This window comes from Pristiophorus japonicus, chromosome 4, assembly GCF_044704955.1.
Source record: "Pristiophorus japonicus isolate sPriJap1 chromosome 4, sPriJap1.hap1, whole genome shotgun sequence".
Lineage (NCBI taxonomy): Eukaryota > Metazoa > Chordata > Chondrichthyes > Pristiophoridae > Pristiophorus > Pristiophorus japonicus.
Window position 1 is genome coordinate 296,076,246 of NC_091980.1, and position 21,989 is coordinate 296,098,234.

Below are 21,989 nucleotides of genomic sequence, written 5' to 3' on the forward strand. Positions count from 1 at the left end.
CTGAACCCCATTCCCCAGTCTCCCACTCTCGCTGACTCATTCCCATCTCTCTCTCCCCTGACCCCCATTCCCTCGACTCCCACGCTCCCCTGACCCTCATTCCCCAGTCACCCCGATCCATTCCTCTCTCTCTCTCCCCTGACCCCCATTCCCCCAACTCCCACTCTCCCCGACCCTCTCTCTTGACACCCACTCTTCCCAACCCATTCCCCTCTCTCGTTTCCCTGACCCCAATTTCCCAGTCTCAAGCACCATTACACCCACCTATCCCTTTCAGCTGAGAGAGGAAGGGGGGATGGGGGAGATGGGCCTGAGGGGAGGGGGATCAGGGAATGCAGAATGAGGATTCTGGCTTTGGCAGCTGGGAGTCGGGGGAATGGAGCTCAAAAGGGGTGGGTGGTGGGAAGAGAGGAAGACTGGGGAATGGGATGGATGTGGTGACTATCATTTTCTGTAGAGCTGGGAGCAGCAACGTGTTGAGAGTGGGAGTGGTAGTGAGAGAGGGGCAGCCGGTAAAGGGGTGTGTGTAAAACCTGGGGACTGTACTGTCGGTAAACAGTACAAAAATTGCTTGGGCGAATGGGGAACAAGGGGATGAAGTCTGAGGATTCTCACTGGAAGAAAAAAGACTTGCATTTATATAGCGCCTTTCGGGACCACCGGACGTCTCAAAGCGCTTTACAGTCAATGAAGTTCTTTTGGAGCAGTCACTGTCGTAAACCAAGGGAGAAGAAAGCTTTTTGAACAGTGGGCTATTCGACCATGGGATGCTTCACCACACCCATAAAGAGCAGCTACATGGATGAGATAGTGGAGGTGGCACAAGACCCAGATCAACATGTGTGGGGGAAGGGAGAGGGGAAACTGAGGCAAAATGTATGTGAGTGTGTGGGGGGAAACATATAAAGACTGTACATTCAAGTGGAAAAGAGAGCAACATTTTGAGCTGGCTCTTCAATTGAAATGATACCAGAGGCCTGGAATCAGGGTGGGCTCTGTGCGTCTTACGTCAGCGCGCTGCCGGTTTGCCAGGACTCAGGCCGGTGCGGATCTGCCAGTACTCTGCGTCGTGCGTCATCGCGCGGCGTCGGAGCGGCAGGGGCTGCGCGTGACGTCAGACGCAGCCCCGGACTCTGCTCCCGCCCTGCCGCACGTGACCCACGGGGCTGAGCGCTGCTGGCCAGGTACAGGTGTGGGGTTGGCCAGGCCAGGCGCTAGGCCGAATGTCAGACTACAGGCGGCTGGGCAGGACCCAGGAGCAGAAATGCAACAGGTAAGGTCCATGCTGCAGGAGGCTGCAGCCAGCAAGGGTTCAGAGAACAACCTTTCGGATTTGGTGCCAGCCAGTAATGGCAGATTGGATTGGGGGCACCCCTCACCCCTCACCCTCTTAAAGCCAAGAAATGTTTTGTGGGTTCAAGTCCTCACTCCAGACTCCCAGAGCGCAAAAAATACGGGCTGACGCTCCCAGTGCAGCGCTGAGGGAGTGCCGCGCTGTCGGAGTGTGCCGTCTTTCGAACGAGACGTTACCCCGTCTTCCCTCTCTCGGGTGGATGTAAAAGATCCCGCGACACTATTCTGAAGGAAGAGCAGGGGAGTTTATCCCCGGTATCCTGGGCCAATAGTTATCCCTCAATCAACATCACTGAAACAGATTATTGTCATATTGCTGTTTGTGAGAGCTTGCTGTGCGCAAATTGGCTGCCGTGTTTTCCCACGTTACGACAGTGACCACACTTCAAAAAGTACTTCATTGGCTTTAAGCGCTTTGGAATGTCTGGTGGTCGTGATAGGAGCTATATAAATACAAGTCTTTCTATACATCACTAATGCAGCCAGCTTTAAACAGTGATCGCACCCAAGAGGGGAGGGGCATTCTTCATCTGCGAGCCCATACAATGTACTATTCAACAGTGGGAGACGTCACAGACCAGCTTGACCCTGCTCCTATTGGTGCCCAACCAGCAGCAGATGCTGGATTCAATCAAGCTCGGTTGATTTTCCTTGACCATTAGGTCCAAAGGCATTGAAACCTTCCACTGTCTTCCACTGCCCTGGCTGAGCTCATCCCAGTCATCACTCAGTCATAGAAACATAGAAAATAGGTGCAGGAGTAGGCCATTCGGCCCTTCGAGCCTGAACCACCATTCAATAAGATCATGGCTGATCATTCCCTCAGTACCCCTTTCCTGCTTTCTCTCCATACCCCTTGATCCCCTTAGCCGTAAGGGCCATATCTAACTCCCTCTTGAATATATCCAATGAACTGGCATCAACAACTCTCTGCGGCAGGGAATTCTACAGGTTAACAACTCTCTGAGTGAAGAAGTTTCTCCTCATCTCAGTCCTAAATGGCCTACCTCTTATCCTAAGACTGTGACCCCTGGTTCTGGACTTCCCCAACATCAGGAACATTCTACCGCATCTAACCTGTCCAGTCCTGTCAGAATTTTATATGTTTCTATGAGATCCCCTCTCATCCTTATAAACTTCAATGTATAAAGGCCCAGTTGATCTAGTCTCTCCTCAGCCCTTGCTGATCTGTGTGCCTTAGTACCACACCATGAGATGCAGTCAGTCCCTGCCGCCCGAGGGAATCAGTCAAGCAAGCTGTGTGTTGAACTGAAAAAAAAATCTCCATGTTTATTTCCTTTGGGGTTGAGAAGATCAGCCATATCCAGCAAAAATAAACGCTAAGTAGATTGATCTGGCAACAACAACAATTTGTATTTATTATAGCATCTTTAACGTAGTAAAACGTCTAAAGGCGCTTAACAGGAGTATTGAAAGACAACAATTTGACACCGAGCCACATAAAGAGAAATTAGGTCAGATGACCAAAAGCTTGGTCAAAGAGGTAGAGGCGGAGAGGTTTATGAAGGGAATTCCAGAGCTTAGGGCCCAGGCAGCTGAAGGCACGGCCACCAATGGTTGAGTGATTATAATCAGGGATGTTCAAATCTCCGGCGGGGGGAGAGTTGTGGGGCTGGAGGAGATTACAGAGATAGGGAGGGGCGAGGCCATGTAGGGATTTGAAAACAAGGGTGAGAACTTTGAGGCATTGCTTAACCGGGAGCCAATGTAGATCGGTGAGCACAGGGGTGATGGGTGAGTGGGACTTGGTGCGAGTTAGGACGTGGGCAGCCGGGTTTTGGATGATCTCAAGTTTACGTAGGGTAGAATGTGGGAGGCCAGTCAGGAGTGCATTGGAATCGTCGAGTCTAGAGGTAACAAAGGCATGGATGAGGGTTTCAGCAGTGAATGAGCTGAGGCAAGGGCAGAGACGGGCGATGTTACGGTGATGGAAATAGGCGGTCTCAGTTATGTTGCAGATATGTGGTCGAAAGTTCATTTCGAGGCCAAATATGCACAAGTATAGCACTCTCAGTGCCTCGCACTGTGGATTAACGAGAAGCAGGGTCACGTTGCTCAGCTCCCATTTACATCCTCGTCAGCTGTGCTACCCTGGGAAGGAGGCTGAGCAGAGACCAGGAGTCCCGAGCTAAGTGGCAATGTGTCTCCAGCCTGTCCTCGCAGGTGGGAAAGGTGCAGGGAGCCACGGGAGGGCGAAACCTGCCCCCCAAAGAAGCTGATCGGCGGGCGATTGTGACCCAGTGTGTTCTGTATTTCCAGGCCAAAGCTCGACCTCCTGTTCGTGAGACGGTTCTGCCACATCCTGGCCGTCCTTTTCCCCTCTTGGTCGTCGCAGAGTGTGCTGATGTTCGCCACGCTGCTGTCTGTCGCCCTCCTCGGTGAGTTTGATCTGTCCCCAGCTGACGTCGGGGAGTCGCGGTTAATCTCGAACTTCGAACTGTTTTCCCGTGCAAGTGCAGCGCATGAAGCCCAAATGTCAAAGCGGCCAGTCTGTCACATGGGCTGCATTCTGTGCTGGCCACATGCACTGGGGGCCAATTGATGGTAAAACTGCATCATAGGCAGTCCCTCGAAACGAGGATGACTTACTTCCACACCGAAAAGGAATGAGTTCACAGTTGTATCATAGAAACATAGAAAATAGGTGCAGGAGTAGGCCATTCGGCCCTTCGAGCCTGCACCACCATTCAATAAGATTATGGCTGATCATTCACCTCAGTACCCCATTCCTGCTTTCTCTCCATACCCCTTGATCCCTTTAGCCGTAAGGGTCATATCTAACTCCCTCTTGAATATATCCAATGAACTGGCCTCAACAACTCTCTGCGGTAGGGAATTCCTCAGGTTAACAACTCTCTTGAGTGAAGAAGTTTCTTCTCATCTCAGTCCTAAATGGCTTACCCCTTATCCTTAGACTGTGACCCCTGGTTCTGGACTTCCCCAACATCGGGAACATTCTTCCTGCATCTAACCTGTCCAGTCCTGTCCGAATTTTATATGTTTCTATGAGATCCCCTCTCACCCTTCTAAACTCCAGTGAATACAGGCCCAGTCAATCCAGTCTCTCCTCATATATCAGTCCTGCCATCCCTGGAATAAGTCTTGTGAACCTTCACTGCACTCCCTCAATAGCAAGAACGTCCTTCCTCAGATTAGGAGACCAAAACTGAACACAATGTTCCAGGTGAGGCCTCACTTAAGGCCCTGTACAACTGCAGTAAGACCTCACTGCTCCTATACGCAAATCCCCTAGCTATGAAGGCCAACATACCATTTGCCTTCTTCACCGCTTGCTGTACCTGCATGCCAACTTTCAATGACTGATGTACCATGACACCCAGGTCTCGTTACACCTCCCCTTTTCCTAATCTGCCGCCATTCATTTAATATTCTGCCTTCATGATTTTGCCACCAAAGTGGATAACACATTTATCCACATTATACTGCATCTGCCACTCGTTTGCCTACTCACCTAACCTGTCCAAGTCACCCTGCAGCCTTTTAGCATCCTCCTCACAGCTCACACCGCCACCCAGCTTAGTGCCATCTGCAAACTTGGAGATATTACACTCAATTCCCTCATCCAAATCATTAATGTATATTGTAAATAGCTGGGATCCCAGCACTGAACTCTGCGGTACCCCACTAGTCACTGCCTGCCATTCTGAAAAGGACCCGTGTATCCCGACTCTCTGCTTCCTGTCTGCCAACCAGTTCTCTATCCACGTCAGTACATTACCCCCAATACCATGTGCTTTAATTTTACACACCAATCTCGTGTGTGGGACCTTGTCAAAAGCCCTTTGAATGTCCAAATACACCTCATCCACCGGTTCTCCCTTGTCCACTCTACCAGTTACATCCTCAAAAAATTCCAGAAGATTTGTCAAGCAGGATTTCCCATTCATAAATCCATGCTGACTTGGACCGATCCTGTCACTGCTTTGCAAATGTGCTGCTATTTCATCTTTAATAATTGATTCCAACATTTTCCCCACTACTGATATCAGGCTAACCGGTCTTAGGAAAAGGCGAGGTGCAACGAGACCTGGGTGTCATGGTACATCAGTCATTGAAGGTTGGCATGCAGGTGCAGCAGGCGATTAAGAAAGCAAATGGCATGTTGGGCTTCATAGCGAGGGGATTTGAGTACAGTGGCAGTGAGGTGTTACTACAGTTGTACAGGGCCTTGGTGAAGCCACACCTGGAGTTTGTGTACAGTTTTGGTCTCTAACTTGAGGAAGGACATGCTTGCTATTGAGGGAGTACAGCGAAGGTTCACCAGACTGATTCCCGGGATGGCGGGACTGACATATCAAGAAAGACTGGATCAACTGGGCTTGTATTCACTGGCGTTCAGAAGAATGAGAGGGGATCTCATAGAAACGTTTAAAATTCTGACGGGTTTAGACAGGTTAGATGCAGGAAGAATGTTCCCAATGTTGGGAAAGTCCAGAACCAGGGGTCACAGTCGAAGGATAAGGGGTAAGCCATTTAGGACCGAGATAAGGAGAAACTTCTTCACCCAGAGAGTGGTGAACCTGTGGAATTCTCTGCCACAGAAAGTTGTTGAGGCCAATTTACTAAATATATTCAAAAAGGAGTTTGGTGTAGTCCTTACTACTAGGGGGATCAAGGGGTATGGCAAGAAAGCAGGAATGGGGTACTGAAGTTGCATGTTCAGCCATGAACTCATTGAATGGCGGTGTAGGCTCGAAGGGCCGAATGGCCTACTCCTGCACCTATTTTCTATGTTTCTATAATTACCCGCCTTCTCTCTCACTCCCTTCTTAAATAGTGGTGTTACATTAGCTACCTTCCAGTCCATAGAAACCGATCCAGAGCCAATAGACTGTTGGAAAATGATCACCAATGCATCCACTACTTCTAGGGCTACTTCCTTAAGTACTCTGGGATGCAGACTATCAGGCCCCGGGGATTTATCGGCCTTCAATCCCATCAATTTCCCGAACACAATTTCCTGACTAATAAAGATTTCCTTCAGTTCCTCCTCGCTAGACTTTCAATCCCCTAGTATTTCCGGAAGGTTATTTGTGTCTTCCTTCGTGAAGACAGAACCAAAGCATTTGTTCAATTGGTCTGCCATTTCTTTGTTCCCCATTATAAATTCACCTGAATCTGACTGCAAGCGACCTACGTTTGTCTTCACTAATCTTTTTCTCTTCACATATCTATAGAAGCCTTTGCAGTCAGTTTTTATGTTCCCAGCAAGCTTTCTTTCATACTCTATTTTCCCCCTCCAAATTAAACCCTTTGTCCTCCTCTGCTGTATTATAACATTTACCCAGTCCTCGGGTTTGCTGCTTTTTCTGGCCAATTTCGATGCCTCTTCCTTGGATTTAACACTATCCCTAATTTCCCTTGTTAGCCACGGTTGAGCCACCTTCCCCATTTTATTTTTACTCCAGACAGGGATGAACAATTGTTGAAGTTCATCCATGTGATCTTTAAATGTTTGCCATTGCCTATCCACCATCAACCCTTTAAGTATCACTCGCCAGTCTATTCAAGCCAATTCCTGTCTCATACCATCGAAGTTACCTTTCCTTAAGTTCAGGACCCCAGTCTCTGAATTAACTGTGTCACTCTCCATCTTAATAAAGAATTCTATCATATTATGGTCACTCTTCCCCAAGGGGCCGCGCACAACAAGATTGCTAATTAGTCCGTTCTCATTACACATCACCCACTCTAGGATGGCCTGCCCTCTAGTTGGCTCCTCGACATATTGGACTAGAAAACCATCCCTAATACACTCCAGGAAATCCTCCTCCACTGCATTGCTACCAGCTTGGTTAGCCCAATCAATATGTAGATTAAAGTCGCCCATGATAACTGCTGTACCTTTATTGCACGCATCCCTAATTTTTTGTTTGATGCTGTCCCCAACCTCACTACTACTGTTTGGTGGTCTGTACACAACACCCACTGGCGTTTTCTGCCCTTTGGTGTTCCGTAGCTCCACCCATACCGATTCCATATCATCCAAGCTAATGTCCTTCCTTACTATTGCATTAATTTCCTCTTTAACCAGCAACGCCACCCGACCTCCTTTTCCTTTCCGTCTATCCTTCCTAAATGTTGAATACTCCTGGATGTTGAGTTACCAGCCTTGGTCACCCTGGAGCCATGTCTCCGTGATGCCAATTACATCATATCCGTTAACTACTAAATGCGCAGTTAATTCTTCCACCTTATTGCGAATACTCCTCGCATTGAGGCACAGAGCCTTCAGGCTTGTCTTTTTAACACCCTTTGCCCCTTTAGAATTTTGCTGTAATGTGGCCCTTTTTGCTTTTCGCTTTTTGCCTTGGGTTTCTCTGCCCTCCATTTTTACTTTTCCTCTTTCTATCTTTTGCTTTTGTCCCCATTCTACTTTCCTCTGTCTCCTGGCATAAGTTCCCATCCCCCTGCCATATTAGTTTAACCCCTCCCCAACAGCACTAGCAAACACTCCCCCTAGGACATTGGTTCCGGTCCTGCCCAGGTGTAGACCGTCCGGTTTGTACTGGTCCCTCCTCCCCCAGAACCGATTCCAATGTCTCAGGAATTTGAATCCTCCCTGCTGCACCACTCCTCAAGCCACGTATTCATCTGAGCTATCCTGCAATTCCTACTCTGACTCGCACGTGGCACTGGTAGCAATCCTGAGATTACTACTTTTGAGGTCCTACTTTTTAATTTAGCTCCTAGCTCCCTAAATTCGTCTTGTAGGACCTCATCCCATTTTTTAACTATAACTTTGGTACCTATATGCACCATGACAACTGGCTCCCCCTTCAAAATGTACTGCAACCGCTCCAAGACATCCTTGACCCTTGCACCAGGGAGGCAACATACCATCCTGGAGTCTTGGTTGCGGTCGCAGAAACGTCTATCTATTCCCCTTACAATAGAATCCCCTATCACTATTGCTCTCCCACTCTCTTTCCTGCCCTCCTGTGCAGCAGAGCCACCCATGGTGCCATGAACTTGGCTGCTGCTGCTGCTCCCCCCTGATGAATCATCCCCCTCAACAGTACCCAAAGCGGTGCATCTGATTTGCAGGGGGATGACCGCAGGGGACTCCTGCACTACCTTCCTTCCACTGCTCTTCCTGTTGGTCACCCATCCCCTATCTGGCTGTGTAACCTTTACCTGCGGTAATACCAACTCTCTAAACGTGCTATTCACGTCATCCTCAGCATCACGGATGCTCCAGAGTAAATCCACCCGCAGCTCCAGTACCGCAATGCGGTCTGTCAGGTGCTGCAGGCGGATGCACTTCCCGCACATGTAGTCGTCAGGGACACTGGAAGCGTCCCTGACTTCCCACATAGCACAGGAGGAGCATAACATGTGTCTGAGCTCTCCTGCCATGACTTAACCCTTAGATTAACTTAATTTGGCAACAATAATGCTAAAGGTTACTTATTGATAGAGAAAGAAAAACTACTCACCAATCACTTACCCCCTTGGCTGTGATGTCACCTTTCGATTTCTTTCTACTTCTTTGTTTTCCTTCTGCCCTTGTAGCTGCCCCGGACTCCCGCCTCTCCGACTGTCTCTCGACGTTGCCGCTGGGTCTCTGTAGGCTTCTCCGATGACGCTCCCCGACTCCCTCCTCTTCCTCCTTCCACTGACCAACATTGGCTTCTGATTAAGCAACACGTCCATTTCAAAATTCTCATCCTTATTTTCAAATGACCTCACATGGCCTCACATGTCGCTACCTCTGTAATCCCCCCCCCCCCAGCCCCGCCCCCCCAAGATGTCTGCGCTCCTCTAATTCTGCCCTCTTGAGCATCCCTGATTATAATCGCTCAGCCATCGGTGGCCGTGCCATCAGCTATTGCTTAGGCCCCAAGGTCTGGAACACCCTGCCTAAACCTCTCCGCCTCGTTACCGCTACCTCGTTTCCCTCCTTCAAGATGCTCCCTACATCTTTGACCAAGCTTCTGGGACGTTTCACTACATTAAAGGCGCTATGTAAATGCAGGGTATTGTTGTTTCCTAACCCAGGTACACGGCAGGAAATCAGAGTTTTCCCCTAGCACTGCCAAGCTCAGATCTGCTAGCTCAGGACAGGCCTGGGATCAAAGGTGGCACCTTCCACGTGGATGCTCAGCCCAAAAAGGAATTGATATATAATTGCAAACGAAAACAAACAGAACGGCTATGGGGAAAGAGCAGGAGAGTGGGACTAATGGCATTGCTCTTTCAATGAGCCGGTACAGTCACGATGGGCCGAATGGTCTCCTCCTGTGCTGCATGATTGCAATCACGGTCTAAATCCCAAGAGCCCATGGGGCCGAAATGGCCCTCCACCCCATGGGGCGGATAATTCTAACTACCACCAGCACTGATAGAGGGAAATTGCCCACCTTTGGGCAGCGGAGGGGTGGAAGCGAGTCGGGAGCGGGGAGGAAGGCATGACGCGGCACTAATGATGTCAACGCGACGTGAACGTGCCGCGACGCGCTGTCGCATCACTACGTCCCTCCCCTTCTCCCTTCACTTAAAGGGGAGGGACGCTCCGAGGCCTCCTTGGCGCCCACTGGATCACAAGGGAGGGGGTCGGCCAGGCAGGGAGCACAGCGGTGATGGGTGAGCGGGACTTGATGCGAGTTAGGACACGGGCAGCCGAGTTTTGGATCACCTCTAGCTTACGTAGGGTAGAATGTGGGAGGCCAGCCAGCAGTGCGTTGCGATAGTCAAGTCTCGAGGTAACAAAGGGAGTGGAGTACATTACAGATCATTACCTTGCATCCACTATTAAAGGAGTTGATAGGGGAGATAGAGAGGAACTATTTCCTCTGGTAGGGGGAGTCCAGAACAAGGGGGCCTAACTTTACTATTAGAGTTAGGCTATTCAGGGATGATGTCAGGAAGCACTCTTTCACACACACAGTCATGGAAATCTGGAACTCTCGGGATGGACTAATGATGAGGGAGGGCTGAGCGGGCCTGGTGTGACTGTATTGGTTATTCCTTTACAGAGCAGCTGGTGGTTTATCAGGTGGGAATTGTTCCGAGCCACTTCTTCAAAGTTCTGGGTGACCGAGACCTGGATGGTTTTAGAGAGCTCACCGTTGTAGCCATCTGCCTCATCGTGGTCAACTCTGTGGTAAGTGATTGAAGTCGGTATTTTCTACGTGAAATGAAACACCCACTGAAGGAGATACTTTTATAAATAAATAGAACATCATTGTAGGGTGTCCCTAGTGGCTCAGTGGCTAATGCGCACCCTTGCTGCTGGAAGTGCGCAGACCAGAAAGTCTCCATGTTTTTCTGTCCTGTTGGCAGATCTCAGCTGGGACACTAGGAACAGGAGGAGGCTATTCAGCCCCTCGAGCCTGTTTTGCCGTTGAATGAGATCATGGCTGATCTGCCACCTAACTCCATATACCCACCTTTGGCCCATATCCTGTAATACCTTTGGTTATCATCATCATAGGCTGTCCCTCGGGGTCGAGGATGACTTGCTTCCACACTAAAAATTAGTACTCAGGTGACTGATGAATTCATATTATACGGTGGAAGGTACCTGTGCGTGAATTCTTTTAACGTGGGGTGGCCATTTTTTTGTTTAACAAAAAGCTATCAATCTCAGATTTACAATTAACAATTGATCTAGCATCAATTGCCATTTGCAGAAGAGACTTCCCAACTTCTACCACCCTTTGTGTGTAGAAATGTTTCCTAATTTCACTCCTGAAAGATCTGGTTGTAATTTTTAGACTATGCCTCTCGAGAGCTAGAATCCCCAACCAGCAGAAATAGTTTCTCTCGATCTACCCTATCTGTTCCCCTTAATATCTCAAAAACTTCCATCAGATCACCCCTTAACCTTCTAAATCCTAGGCAATACCACCCTAATTTGTGTAATCTCTCCTCATAACTTAACCCTTGAAGTCCGGGTATCATTCTGGTAAACCTACGTTGCACTCCCTCCAAGGCCAATATATCCTTCCTATTAGAGTTAGGCTATTCAGGGATGATGTCAGGAAGCACTCTTTCACACACAGGGTCATGGAAATCTGGAACTCTCGGGATGGACTAATGATGAGGGAGGGCTGAGCGGGCCTGGTGTGACTGTATTGGTTATTCCTTTACAGAGCAGCTGGTGGTTTATCAGGTGGGAATTGTTCCGAGCCACTTCTTCAAAGTTCTGGGTGACCGAGACCTGGGTGACGGAGCCCAGAACTGCTCACAGTGCTCCAGTCTAACCAGGGTTTTGTACAGCTGCAGCATAACTTCTACCCCCTTGTATTCTAGTCCTCTGGATATAAAGGCCAGCATTCCATTGGCCTTTTTGATTATTTTCTGTACCTGTTCATGACATTTTAATGATCTATGTACCTGAACCACCAAGTCTCTTTGAACCTCCACTGTAGCTTTTTACCATTTAAAAATACTCTGTTAGATCCAAAGTGAGTGACCTCATACTTGCTTACATTGAAATCCATTTGCCACCGTTTTGCCCATTCACTTAATCTGTCTTAATTTGTAATTTTATGCTTTCATATAAACATGGAAAATAGGTGCAGGAGTAGGCCATTCGGCCCTTCGAGCCTGCACCGCCATTCAATGAGTTCATGGCTGAACATGCAACTTCAGTACCCCATTCCTGCTTTCTCGCCATACCCCTTGATCCCCCTAGTAGTAAGGACTACATCTAACTCCTTTTTGAATATATTTAGTGAATTGGCCTCAACAACTTTCTGTGGTAGAGAATTCCACAGGTTCACCACTCTCTGGGTGAAGAAGTTTCTCCTCATCTCGGTCCTAAATGGCTTTCCCCTTATCCTTAGACTGTGACCCCTGGTTCTGGACTTCCCCAACATTGGGAACATTCTTCCTGCATCTAACCTGTCTAAACCCATGAGAATTTTAAACGTTTCTATGAGATCCCCTCTCATTCTTCTGAACTCCAGTGAATACAAGCCCAGTTGGTCCAGTCTTTCTTGATATGTCAGTCCCGCCATCCCGGGAATCAGTCTGGTGAACCTTCGCTGCACTCCCTCAAGTCCTTCCTCAAGTTAGGAGACCAAAACTGTACACAATACTCCAGGTGTGGCCTCACCAAGGCCCTGTACAACTGTAGCAACACCTCCCTGCCCCTGTACTCAAATCCCCTCGCTATGAAGGCCAACATGCCATTTGCTTTCTTAACCGCCTGCTGTACCTGCATGCCAACCTTCAATGACTGATGTACCATGACACCCAGGTCTCGTTGCACCTCCCCTTTTCCTAATCTGTCATCATTCAGATAATCGTCTGTCTCTGTTTTTACCACCAAAGTGGATAACCTCACATTTATCCACATTATACTTCATCTGCCATGCATTTGCCCACTCACCTAACCTATCCAAGTCACTCTGCAGTCTCATAGCATCCTCCTCGAAGCTCACACTGACACCCAACTTAGTGTCATCTGCAAATTTGGAGATACTACATTTAATCCCCTCGTCTAAATCATTAATGTACAATGTAAACAGCTGGGGCCCCAGCACAGAACCTTGCGGTACCCCACTACAATGCCACCTATCTTTGTGTCATCTGCAAATTTGGATACATGACTTTCTATGCCATCATCTAAGAATAGTTGAGGCCCCAACACAGATCCCTGCGGGACACTACTAGTCATATCCTGCCAATTTGAGTACCTGCCCATTATCCCTACTCTCTGTCTCCTGCCGCTCAGTCAATTTCCTAACCAGCTCAATAATTTGCTCTCAATTCCGTGAGCTTTTACCTTTGGGTACAGTCTCTTATGTGGGACTTTATCAAATGCCTGCTGGAAGTCCATATATTTAACATCCATAGACATTCCCCTGTTCACTACTTTAGTCACCTCCTCAAAAAATTCAATCAGCTTTGTCAGGCATGGCAAACCTTTCACAAATCCAAGCTGGATCTCTCTGATCAACTGAGAATTTTCGAGGCGTTCAGTCACCTTAACCTTAATTATAGACTCTAGAAATTTCCCGACAACAGATGTTAGGCTAACTGGTCTATAATTCCCTGGTTTCCCCCTCTCACCATTCTTAAAAAACGGAGTGACGTGCACAATTTTCCAATCTAAAGGGATGGTTCCTGAATCGAGAGAACGTTGGAAGATTATAGTCGGTGCATTTGCAATGTGCTCACCTACTTCATTTAATCCCTGGGATGGAAATCTGGCCCTGGGGACTTGTCACTCTTTCGTGCCATTATTTTCTTCATTGCTCTTATTTTACTTGCACAAATTTTATTGCATCCCTGTCCCCGATTCAATATTAGTTGCCTTGGGATTTCTGTCATGCTATCCTCTTCTACTGTAAATACTGACGCAAAGTAATCATTCGATATGTCCGCCATTTCCTCCTTATCGTTGACAGTATCACCGCTTTCAGTTTTTAAGGGGTCAATATTGCTCCTGACTACTCTCTTTTTCCTAATGTAATTATAAAAATTCTTCGTATATTTTTAATATCCCTTGCAAGTTTCTTTTCATACTTCCGTTTTGTAGCTCTTGCTATCTGCTTTGAGATAAAAGCAAAATACTGCAGATGCTGGAATCTGAAGTACATAACATAAGATATAGGAGCAGGAGTAGGCCATTTGGCCCCTCGAGCCTGCGCTACCATTTAATAAGATCATGGACTCAGCTCCACTTCCCTGGCCGCTCTCCATAACCCTTTATTCCCTATCGCTCAAAAATCTGTCTATCTCCACCTTAAATATATTCAATGACCCAGCCTCCATAGCTCTGTGGGCAAAGAATTCCACAGATTTACAACCCTCTGAGAGAAGAAATTCCTTCTCATCTCAGTAAAATCAGAAAATGCTGGAAATACTCAGCAGGTCAGCCAGCTTCGTTGGAACAGTGCAAGAGGCTGAGGATGGAGAGATCAGAGTGAGAGTGGAGTGGAGAATTAAAGTGACAAGCGACCTGAAGCTCTGGGGCCTGCTTACAGACCTGCTTTGTGACTCTTTGCTGTTCTTTATTAGCAAGGCTACAATCGGTGTGGATAGGCTTGAGCGAGGTGCTATATAAATGCAAGTTGTTGTTGCTGGGAACTGCTGTGCCCACTGCTGACCTGGTTATTTCATAGAATCCTATAAATTTACAGCACGGAAGGAGGCCATTTCGGCCCATTGTGTCCGCGCCGGCAGACAAAGGTCTTTCCAGCCTAATCCCACTTTCCAGCTCTTGGTCCGTAGCCTTGTAAGTTGCGACACTTCAGGTGCATATCCAAGTACTTTTTAAATGTGGTGAGGGTTTCTGCCTCTACCACCCTTTCAGGCAGTGAGTTCCAGACTCTCACCACCCTCTGGGTGAAAACATTTTCCGTCAACTTCCCTCTAAACCACCTACCAATTAATTTAAATCTATGCCCCCTGGTTGTTGTCACCACTGCTAAGGGAAATAGGTCCTTCCTATCTACTCTATCTAGGCTCCTCATAGAAACGTAGAAATAATTTTATACACCTCAATAAGGTCTCCCCTCAGCCTCCTCTGTTCCAAAGAAAACAAATCCAGCCTATCCAATCTTTCACCATGGCTAAACTTCTCTAGTCCAGGCAACATCCTCGTAAATCTCCTCTGTACCCTCTCTAGAGTAATCACATCTTTCCTGTAATGAGGTGACCAGAACTGCACACAGTACTCTAGCTGTGGCTTAACTCATGTTTTATACAGTTCAAGCATAACCTCCTTGCTCTTGTATTCTATTCCTCGGCTAATAAAGTATTCCGTACGCCTTCTTAACCTCCTTATCTACCTGGCCTGCTACCTTCAGGGATCTGTGGACATGCACTCCAAGGTCCCTTTGTTTCTCTACACTTCTCAGTGTCCTACCATTTAATGTGTATTCCCTTGCCTTGTTAGCCCTCCCTAAATGCATTACCTCACACTTTTCCAGATTTAATTCCATTTGCCACTGTTCTGCCCACCTGACCAGTTCATTGATATAAGAACATAAGAAATAGGAGCAGGAGTAGGCCACCTGGCCCCTCGAGCCACTTTCCTGCCCACTCCCCATAACCCTTGACTCCCCTATAGTTCAAAAATCTCTCTATCTCCCCTTTAAAAATATTCAGTCACCCAATTCATTAGAAGGGAGGGGGGAGGGAGGGGGGGCTTTATTTCCTCAGAAGATTGGAAAACATCAATTATTCAACGGGAGGCAGTGGCCGATAGAAATGTATCCTTCCGCTGTCAGGCCTGAATATTGCTTGTTTTGACCGATTATAATAGTATTGATGTGTGTGTTGTGTTTGTGTGTGGTCGGCGGCAGCGGGGCCTGGGAGCAGCGTGGAGGCATGCCGCTTCAGGGACCAGCGCGAGCTGGTGCAGGAGTGATGTCATCAAGGTCCAGGTCGGTGATTGGAGCGTGGGCAGATACAGCAGGAGCGGCGAGAGACTGTGGAGGGATGTGATCGGGGCCGAGGAGAGGCGTGATTTCGGGGCCAGGGGCCCAGGGGCAGCATGGGCCAGCCCACACTGCGATATGTGTGTGCACTAGGCCCGTGCAGCAGAGCAGGTCGCCAGTCGTCTTGGATAACCACTGGGTCAAGACCTAGCTCTGTCAAGCCCGTGTGGTGGCTGGTGTGCAACGGCCACCACACGCTAAAAGAATCCACGCACAGGCATCTTCCACCCTTCAAGATGTCGTTCAGGACCTGGAATATTAGGTCCTTCATTGAAACACCTGTGAACTCATCCCTTTTTTGGTGCGGGAGCAAGTCATCCTTGTTTCGAGGGACTGCCTATGATGATTATCATTGATATCTTCCTGCAGTCTACAGGTTTCTTCTTCATTATCCACCACACAGACACTTATTGTATCATCTGCAAACTTCTTAATCATACCCCCTACATTCTAGTCTAAATCATATATATATATATATACCACAAAAAGCAAGGGACCTAGTACTGAGCCCTGTGGAACCCCAATCACAAAAACACCCATCAACCATTACCCTTTGCTTCCTGCTTCTGAGCCAAAATTGGATCCAACTTGCCACTTTGCCTTGGACCCCAGGGGCTTTTACTTTCGTGACCAGTCTGCCATGTGGAACCTTATCAAAAGCCTTGCTAAAATCCATATACACTACATCATACGCACTATCCTCATTGACCCTCCTTGTTACCATCTCAAAAAATTCAATCATGTTAGTCAGATACGACCTTGCCTTAACAAATCCATGCTGACTGTCCTTGATTAATCCATGTCTTTCTAAATGACGATTTATCTTGTCCCTCAGAATTTTTTCCAATGATTTTTCCACCACCGAGGATTAGGCTGACTGGCTTGTAATTACTCAGCTTATCCTTTTTTCCTTTTTAAACAACGGTACAATCTGTGTGTCATGCCTCCATCACATGGTCAAATAGCGTGATGCCACAGTTTATCTAGACTTGCATATGAAGAATGCTGTTTGGGCCAGGTCCCACATGGTGCCCAGTGCCCTGAAATTGTATCCCAGCAGTGTGTCAGCTCCTTGAAGAGAGGAGAAGGAAAAAGAAACCAATACATTCTTCATCCTATTCAGTCACATTCCTTTACACTTACATTCTTTGTAAGAAAGGACTCACGCTTATTTAGCGGCTTCCGTATCCTCGGGGCATCCTAAAGTGCTTCACAACAAATAAAGTGCTTTGGAAATGTAATGCCCACCGTTAGATAGGGAAACATAGGGGAGTCAAGGGTTATGGGGAGTGGGCAGGAAAGTGGCTCAAGGGGCCAGGTGGCCTACTCCTGCTCCTGTTTCTTATGTTCTTATAACAATGAACTGGTCAGGTGGGCAGAACAGTGGTAAATGGAATTAAATCTGGAAAAGTGTGAGGTAATGCATTTAGGGAGGGCTAACAAGGCAAGGGAATACACATTAAATGGTAGGACACTGAGAAGTGCAGAGGAACAAAGGGACCTTGGAGTGCATGTCCACAGATCCCTGAAGGAAGCAGGCCAGGTAGATAAGGTGGTTAAGAAGGCGTACGGAATACTTTATTAGCCGAGGCATAGAATACAAGAGCAAGGAGGTTATGCTTGAACTGTATAAAACATGAGTTAGGCCACAGCTAGAGTACTGTGTGCAGTTCTGGTCACCACATTACAGAAAAGATGTGATTACACTAGAGAGGGTACAGAGGAGATTCCCAGCTCATTGGAGGGGGTGGGGGTGAAGGGAGGAGGTGGGATGGGGAGGGGGGCTTTATTTCCTCAGCAGATTGGAAAACATCAGTTATTCAACGGGAGGCTGTAGCCGGAAGCAATGTATCCTTCCGCTGTCAGGTCTGAATATTGCTTGTTTTGACCGATTATAATAGTATTGGTGTGTGTGTGTGTGTGGCGCATGGATGCAAGTGTGCTTGTAGTTACATGTACCAAGGTAGGCGGCGGCCTGGGAGCAGCGTGGAGGCATGCCACTTCAGGGACCAGCGCGAGCTGGTGCAGGAGTGATGTCATCAAGGTCCAGGTCGGTGATTGGAGCGTGGGCAGATACAGCAGGAGCGGCGAGAGACTGTGGAGGGATGTGATCGGGGCCAAGGAGAGGCGTGATTTCGGGGCCAGGGGCCTAGGGGCAGCACTGGCCTGCTGATATGTGCGCACTAGGCCCGTGCAGCAGAGCAGGTCTTCCGTCGTCTTGGATAACCCTTGCCATTGGACCAAGACCCAGCTCTGTCAAGACCGTGTGATGGCTGGTGTGCAACGGCCACCACACCCTTTTTTAAAAAAAAAATCCACGCACAGGCATCTTCCACCCTTCAAGATGTCGTTCAGGACCTGGAATATTAGGTCCTTCATTGAAACACCTGTGAACTCCTTTTTTGGTGTGGAAGCAAGTCATCCTCGTTTCGAGGGACTGCCTATGATGATGAGGGAAACATAGAAATCTACAGCGCAGAAGGAGGCCATTTCGGCCCATCGTGTCCGCGCCGGCCGCCAAAGAGCCACACGGCCCTTGGTCAGCAGCCCTGAAGGTTACATATAAACCTATGAACAATGGCGGAAAGGTAAAGAGCACCCAGCCCAACAAGTCCACACCACACAACTGTGACACCCCTTACACCGAAACATTCTACACTCCACCCCAACTGGAGCCATGTGACCTCCTGGGAGAGGCAAAAACCAGATTAAAAAAAACCATGGTAGCCATTTACGCACAGCAAGGTCCCATGAGCAGCAAATGAGCTAAAAGACTAGATGATCTATTTTGGTCATGTTGGTTTTTGGTCAGATTGCCGGGAGAACTCATGCAGTGTCTTGGGATCTTATACAGCCCCACCGAAGAAGCAGATGGGGCTTCGGTTTAACGCTCCACTTGAAAGACAGTGCAGCATTCCCTCAGTACTGTGCTGAAGTGTTCACCCAGATTATGCGTTCCAAATCCTGGAGTGGATCTTGAACCCACAACGTTTTCACTCAGACAAAATTGCTCCCAACTGAGTCAAACTGACCCATTGTTTCAGCATCTACAAAGTTCAGGAATTGATGTTTATAATTTAGGCTTCTCCCATTTATTCATGCTTTTAGGAATAAGGTGACAGTTTTCCATAGACAGAATAAAGATAAGAGTGCACCAGAAAGTAGAATCAGAGTAAGGAAAAATGGTAAAAAGACAAAATTAAAATCTGAATGCACGCAGCTTTCGTAACAAGATAGATGAGCTGACGGCACAAATAGAAATAAATGGGTATGATCTGAAAACCATTACAGAGATGTGGTTGCAAGGTGACCAAGGCTGGGAACTGAATATTCAGAGGCATTTGACATTTTGGAAGGATAGGCAGAAAGGAAAAGGAGGTGGGGTAGCTTTGTTAATAAAGGATGAGATCAGTGCGGTAGTGAGAAATGATATTGGCTCAGGAGATCAAGATGTTGAATCCATTTGGGTGGAGATAAGAAATAATAAGGGAAAGAAGTCACTGGTGGGAGTAGTCTATAGGCCCCCTAACAGTAGCTACAGTGTAGGACAGAGTATAAATCGATAAATAATGGAGGCTTGTAAGAAAGGTACTGCAATAATCGTGGGCAATTTTAATCTTCACATAGATTAGACAAATCAAATTGGCAAAGGTAGTCTTGAGGACGAGTTCGTAGAATGTATTCGGGATGGTTTTTTAGAACAATACATTGTGGAACCAACCAGGGAGCAGGCTATTTTAGATCTGGTAATGAGATAGGATTAATAAACAATCTCCTAGTAAAGGATCCTCTAGGAAAGAGTGATCATAGCATGTTAGAATTTCAAATGCTGTTTGAGGGTGAGAAACTTGAGTCTCAAACTAGTGACCTGAACTTACTTAAAGGTCATACAAAGGTATGAAGACCAGTGTTGACTAAAGTGGACTGGGAAAATAGATTAAAGGATAAGACGGTCGATAAGCAGTGGCAGACGTTTAAGGAGGTATTTCATAACTCTCAGCAAAGATATATTCCAGTGAGAAAGAAAGACTAAGAGAAGGATGAACCATCCGTGGCTAACTAAGGAAGTTAAGGATGGTATCAAATTGAAAACAAAGGCATACAATGTTGCAAAGATTAGTGGTAGGCCAAAGGATTGGGAAACTTTTAGAAACCAGCAAAGGACGACTAAAAAAATAATAGAGAGAGAAGATAGATTATGAGAGTAAACTAGCAAGAAATATGAAAACAGACAGTAAGAGCTTTTACAGGTATATAAAAAGGAAGCGAGTAGCTAAAGTAAACGTTGGCCCCTTAGAGGATGAGACTGGGGAATTAATAATGGGAAACGGAAATGACAGAGACTTTGAATAAATATTTTGTATCAGTCTTCACAGTAGAAGACACTAAAAGCATCCCAATAATAGATGATCAAGGGGCTATTGGGAGGGGGGAATTAAAACAATCACTATCACTAGAGAAAAAGTACTAGACAAACTAATGGGACTAAAGGTAGACAAGTCCCTTGGACCCGACGGCCTGCATCCTAGGGTCTTAAAAGAAGTGGCTGCACAGATAGTGGATGCATTGATTGTAATTACCAAAATTCCCTGATTCTGTAGAGGTCCCAGTGGATTGGAAAACTGCAAATGTAACACCCCTATTCAAGAAAGGAGGAAGACAGAAAGCAGGAAACTATCGACCAGTTAGCCTAACATCTGTCATTGGGAAAATGCTGGAGTCCATTATTAAGAAAGTAGTAGCAGGACAATTAGAAAAGCATAATACAATCAAGCAGAGTCGGCATGTTTTTAAGAACGGGAAATCATGTTTGACAAATTTTCTGGAGTTCTTTGAGGATGAAGCGAGCAGAATGGATAAAGGGGAACCAGTAGATGTGGTGTATTTGGATTTCCAGAAGGCATTCGATAAGGTGCCACATAAAAGGTTGCTGCAAAAGATAAGAGCTCACAGGGTTGGGGGTAATGTATTAGCATGGAGAGAGGATTGGCTAACTAACAGAAACAGAGAGTTTGGATAAATGGGTCATTTTCTAGTGGGGTGCCACAGGGATCAGTGCTGGGGCCTCAACTATTTACAATCTATGTTAATGACTTGGATGAAGGGACCGAGTGTAATGTAGCCAAATTTGCTGATGATACAAAGATAGGTGGGAAAGCAAGTTGTGAAGAGGACACAAAGAATCTGCAAAGGGATATAGATAGGTTAAGTGAGTGAGCAAAAATTTGGCAGATGGAATATAATGTAGGGATATGTGAGGTTATGCACTTTGGTAAGAAGAATAAAAAAGCAAATTATTATTTAAATGGAGAGAGACTACAAAGTGCTACAGTACAGAGGGATCCTGGGGGTCCTTGTACATGAAACATGAAAAGTTAGCATGCAGGTACAGCAAGTAATTAGGAATGGAATATTGGCCTTTATTGCAAGGGGGATGGAGTGTAACAGTAGGGATGTCTTGCTACAACTGCACAGGGCATTGGTAAGACCACACCTGGAGTACTGCGTACAGTATTGGTCTCCTTATTTAAGGAGGGATATACTTGCATTGGAGGCAATTCAGTGAAGGTTCACTAGGTTGATTCCGGAGATGAAGGGGTTGGGCCTATACTCACTGGAGTTTAGAAGAATGAGAAGTGATCTTATTGAAACATAAGATTCTGAGGTGGCTTGACAGGGTAGATGCTGAGAGGATGTTTCCCCTCGTGGAGGATTCTAGAACTAGAGGCCACAGTTTCAGAATAAGAGGTCACCCAATTAAAATGGAGATGAGGAGGAATTTCTTAGAAACATAGATAGAAACATAGAAAATAGGTGCAGGAGTAGGCCATTCGGCCCTTCAAGCCTGCACCACCATTCAATATGATCATGGCTGATCATGCAACTTCAGTACCCCATTCCTGCTTTCTCTCCATACCCCTTAATCCCTTTAGCCGTAAGGGTCACATCTAACTCCCTTTTGAATATATCTAACGAACTGGCCTCAACAACTTTCTGTGGTAGAGAATTCCACAGGTTCACCACTCTCTGGGTGAAGAAGTTTCTCCTCATCTCGGTCCTAAATGGCTTACCCCTTATCCTTAGACTGTGACCCCTGGTTCTGGACTTCCCCAACATTGGGAACATTCTTTCTGCATCTAACCTGTCTAAACCCATCAAAATTTTAAACGTTTCTATGAGGTCCCCTCTCATTCT

The 21,989-nt window shown here is 47.0% G+C and overlaps 1 protein-coding gene across 1 annotated transcript in view; it reads left to right on the forward strand.

Annotated features, from left to right (window-relative positions):
* The first annotated feature begins 1,158 nt into the window (after nucleotides 1-1,158).
* abcd4 (ATP-binding cassette, sub-family D (ALD), member 4) overlaps nucleotides 1,159-21,989 on the forward strand; it is a 79,436-nt gene continuing 58,605 nt past the window's right edge. Inside the window, exons 1-3 of the mRNA XM_070877940.1 lie at nucleotides 1,159-1,273; nucleotides 3,634-3,752; nucleotides 10,374-10,501. Coding sequence (XP_070734041.1) covers nucleotides 1,224-1,273; nucleotides 3,634-3,752; nucleotides 10,374-10,501 — 297 coding nt within the window. The 5' untranslated portion in view covers nucleotides 1,159-1,223. The remainder of the gene's footprint in view (nucleotides 1,274-3,633; nucleotides 3,753-10,373; nucleotides 10,502-21,989) is intronic.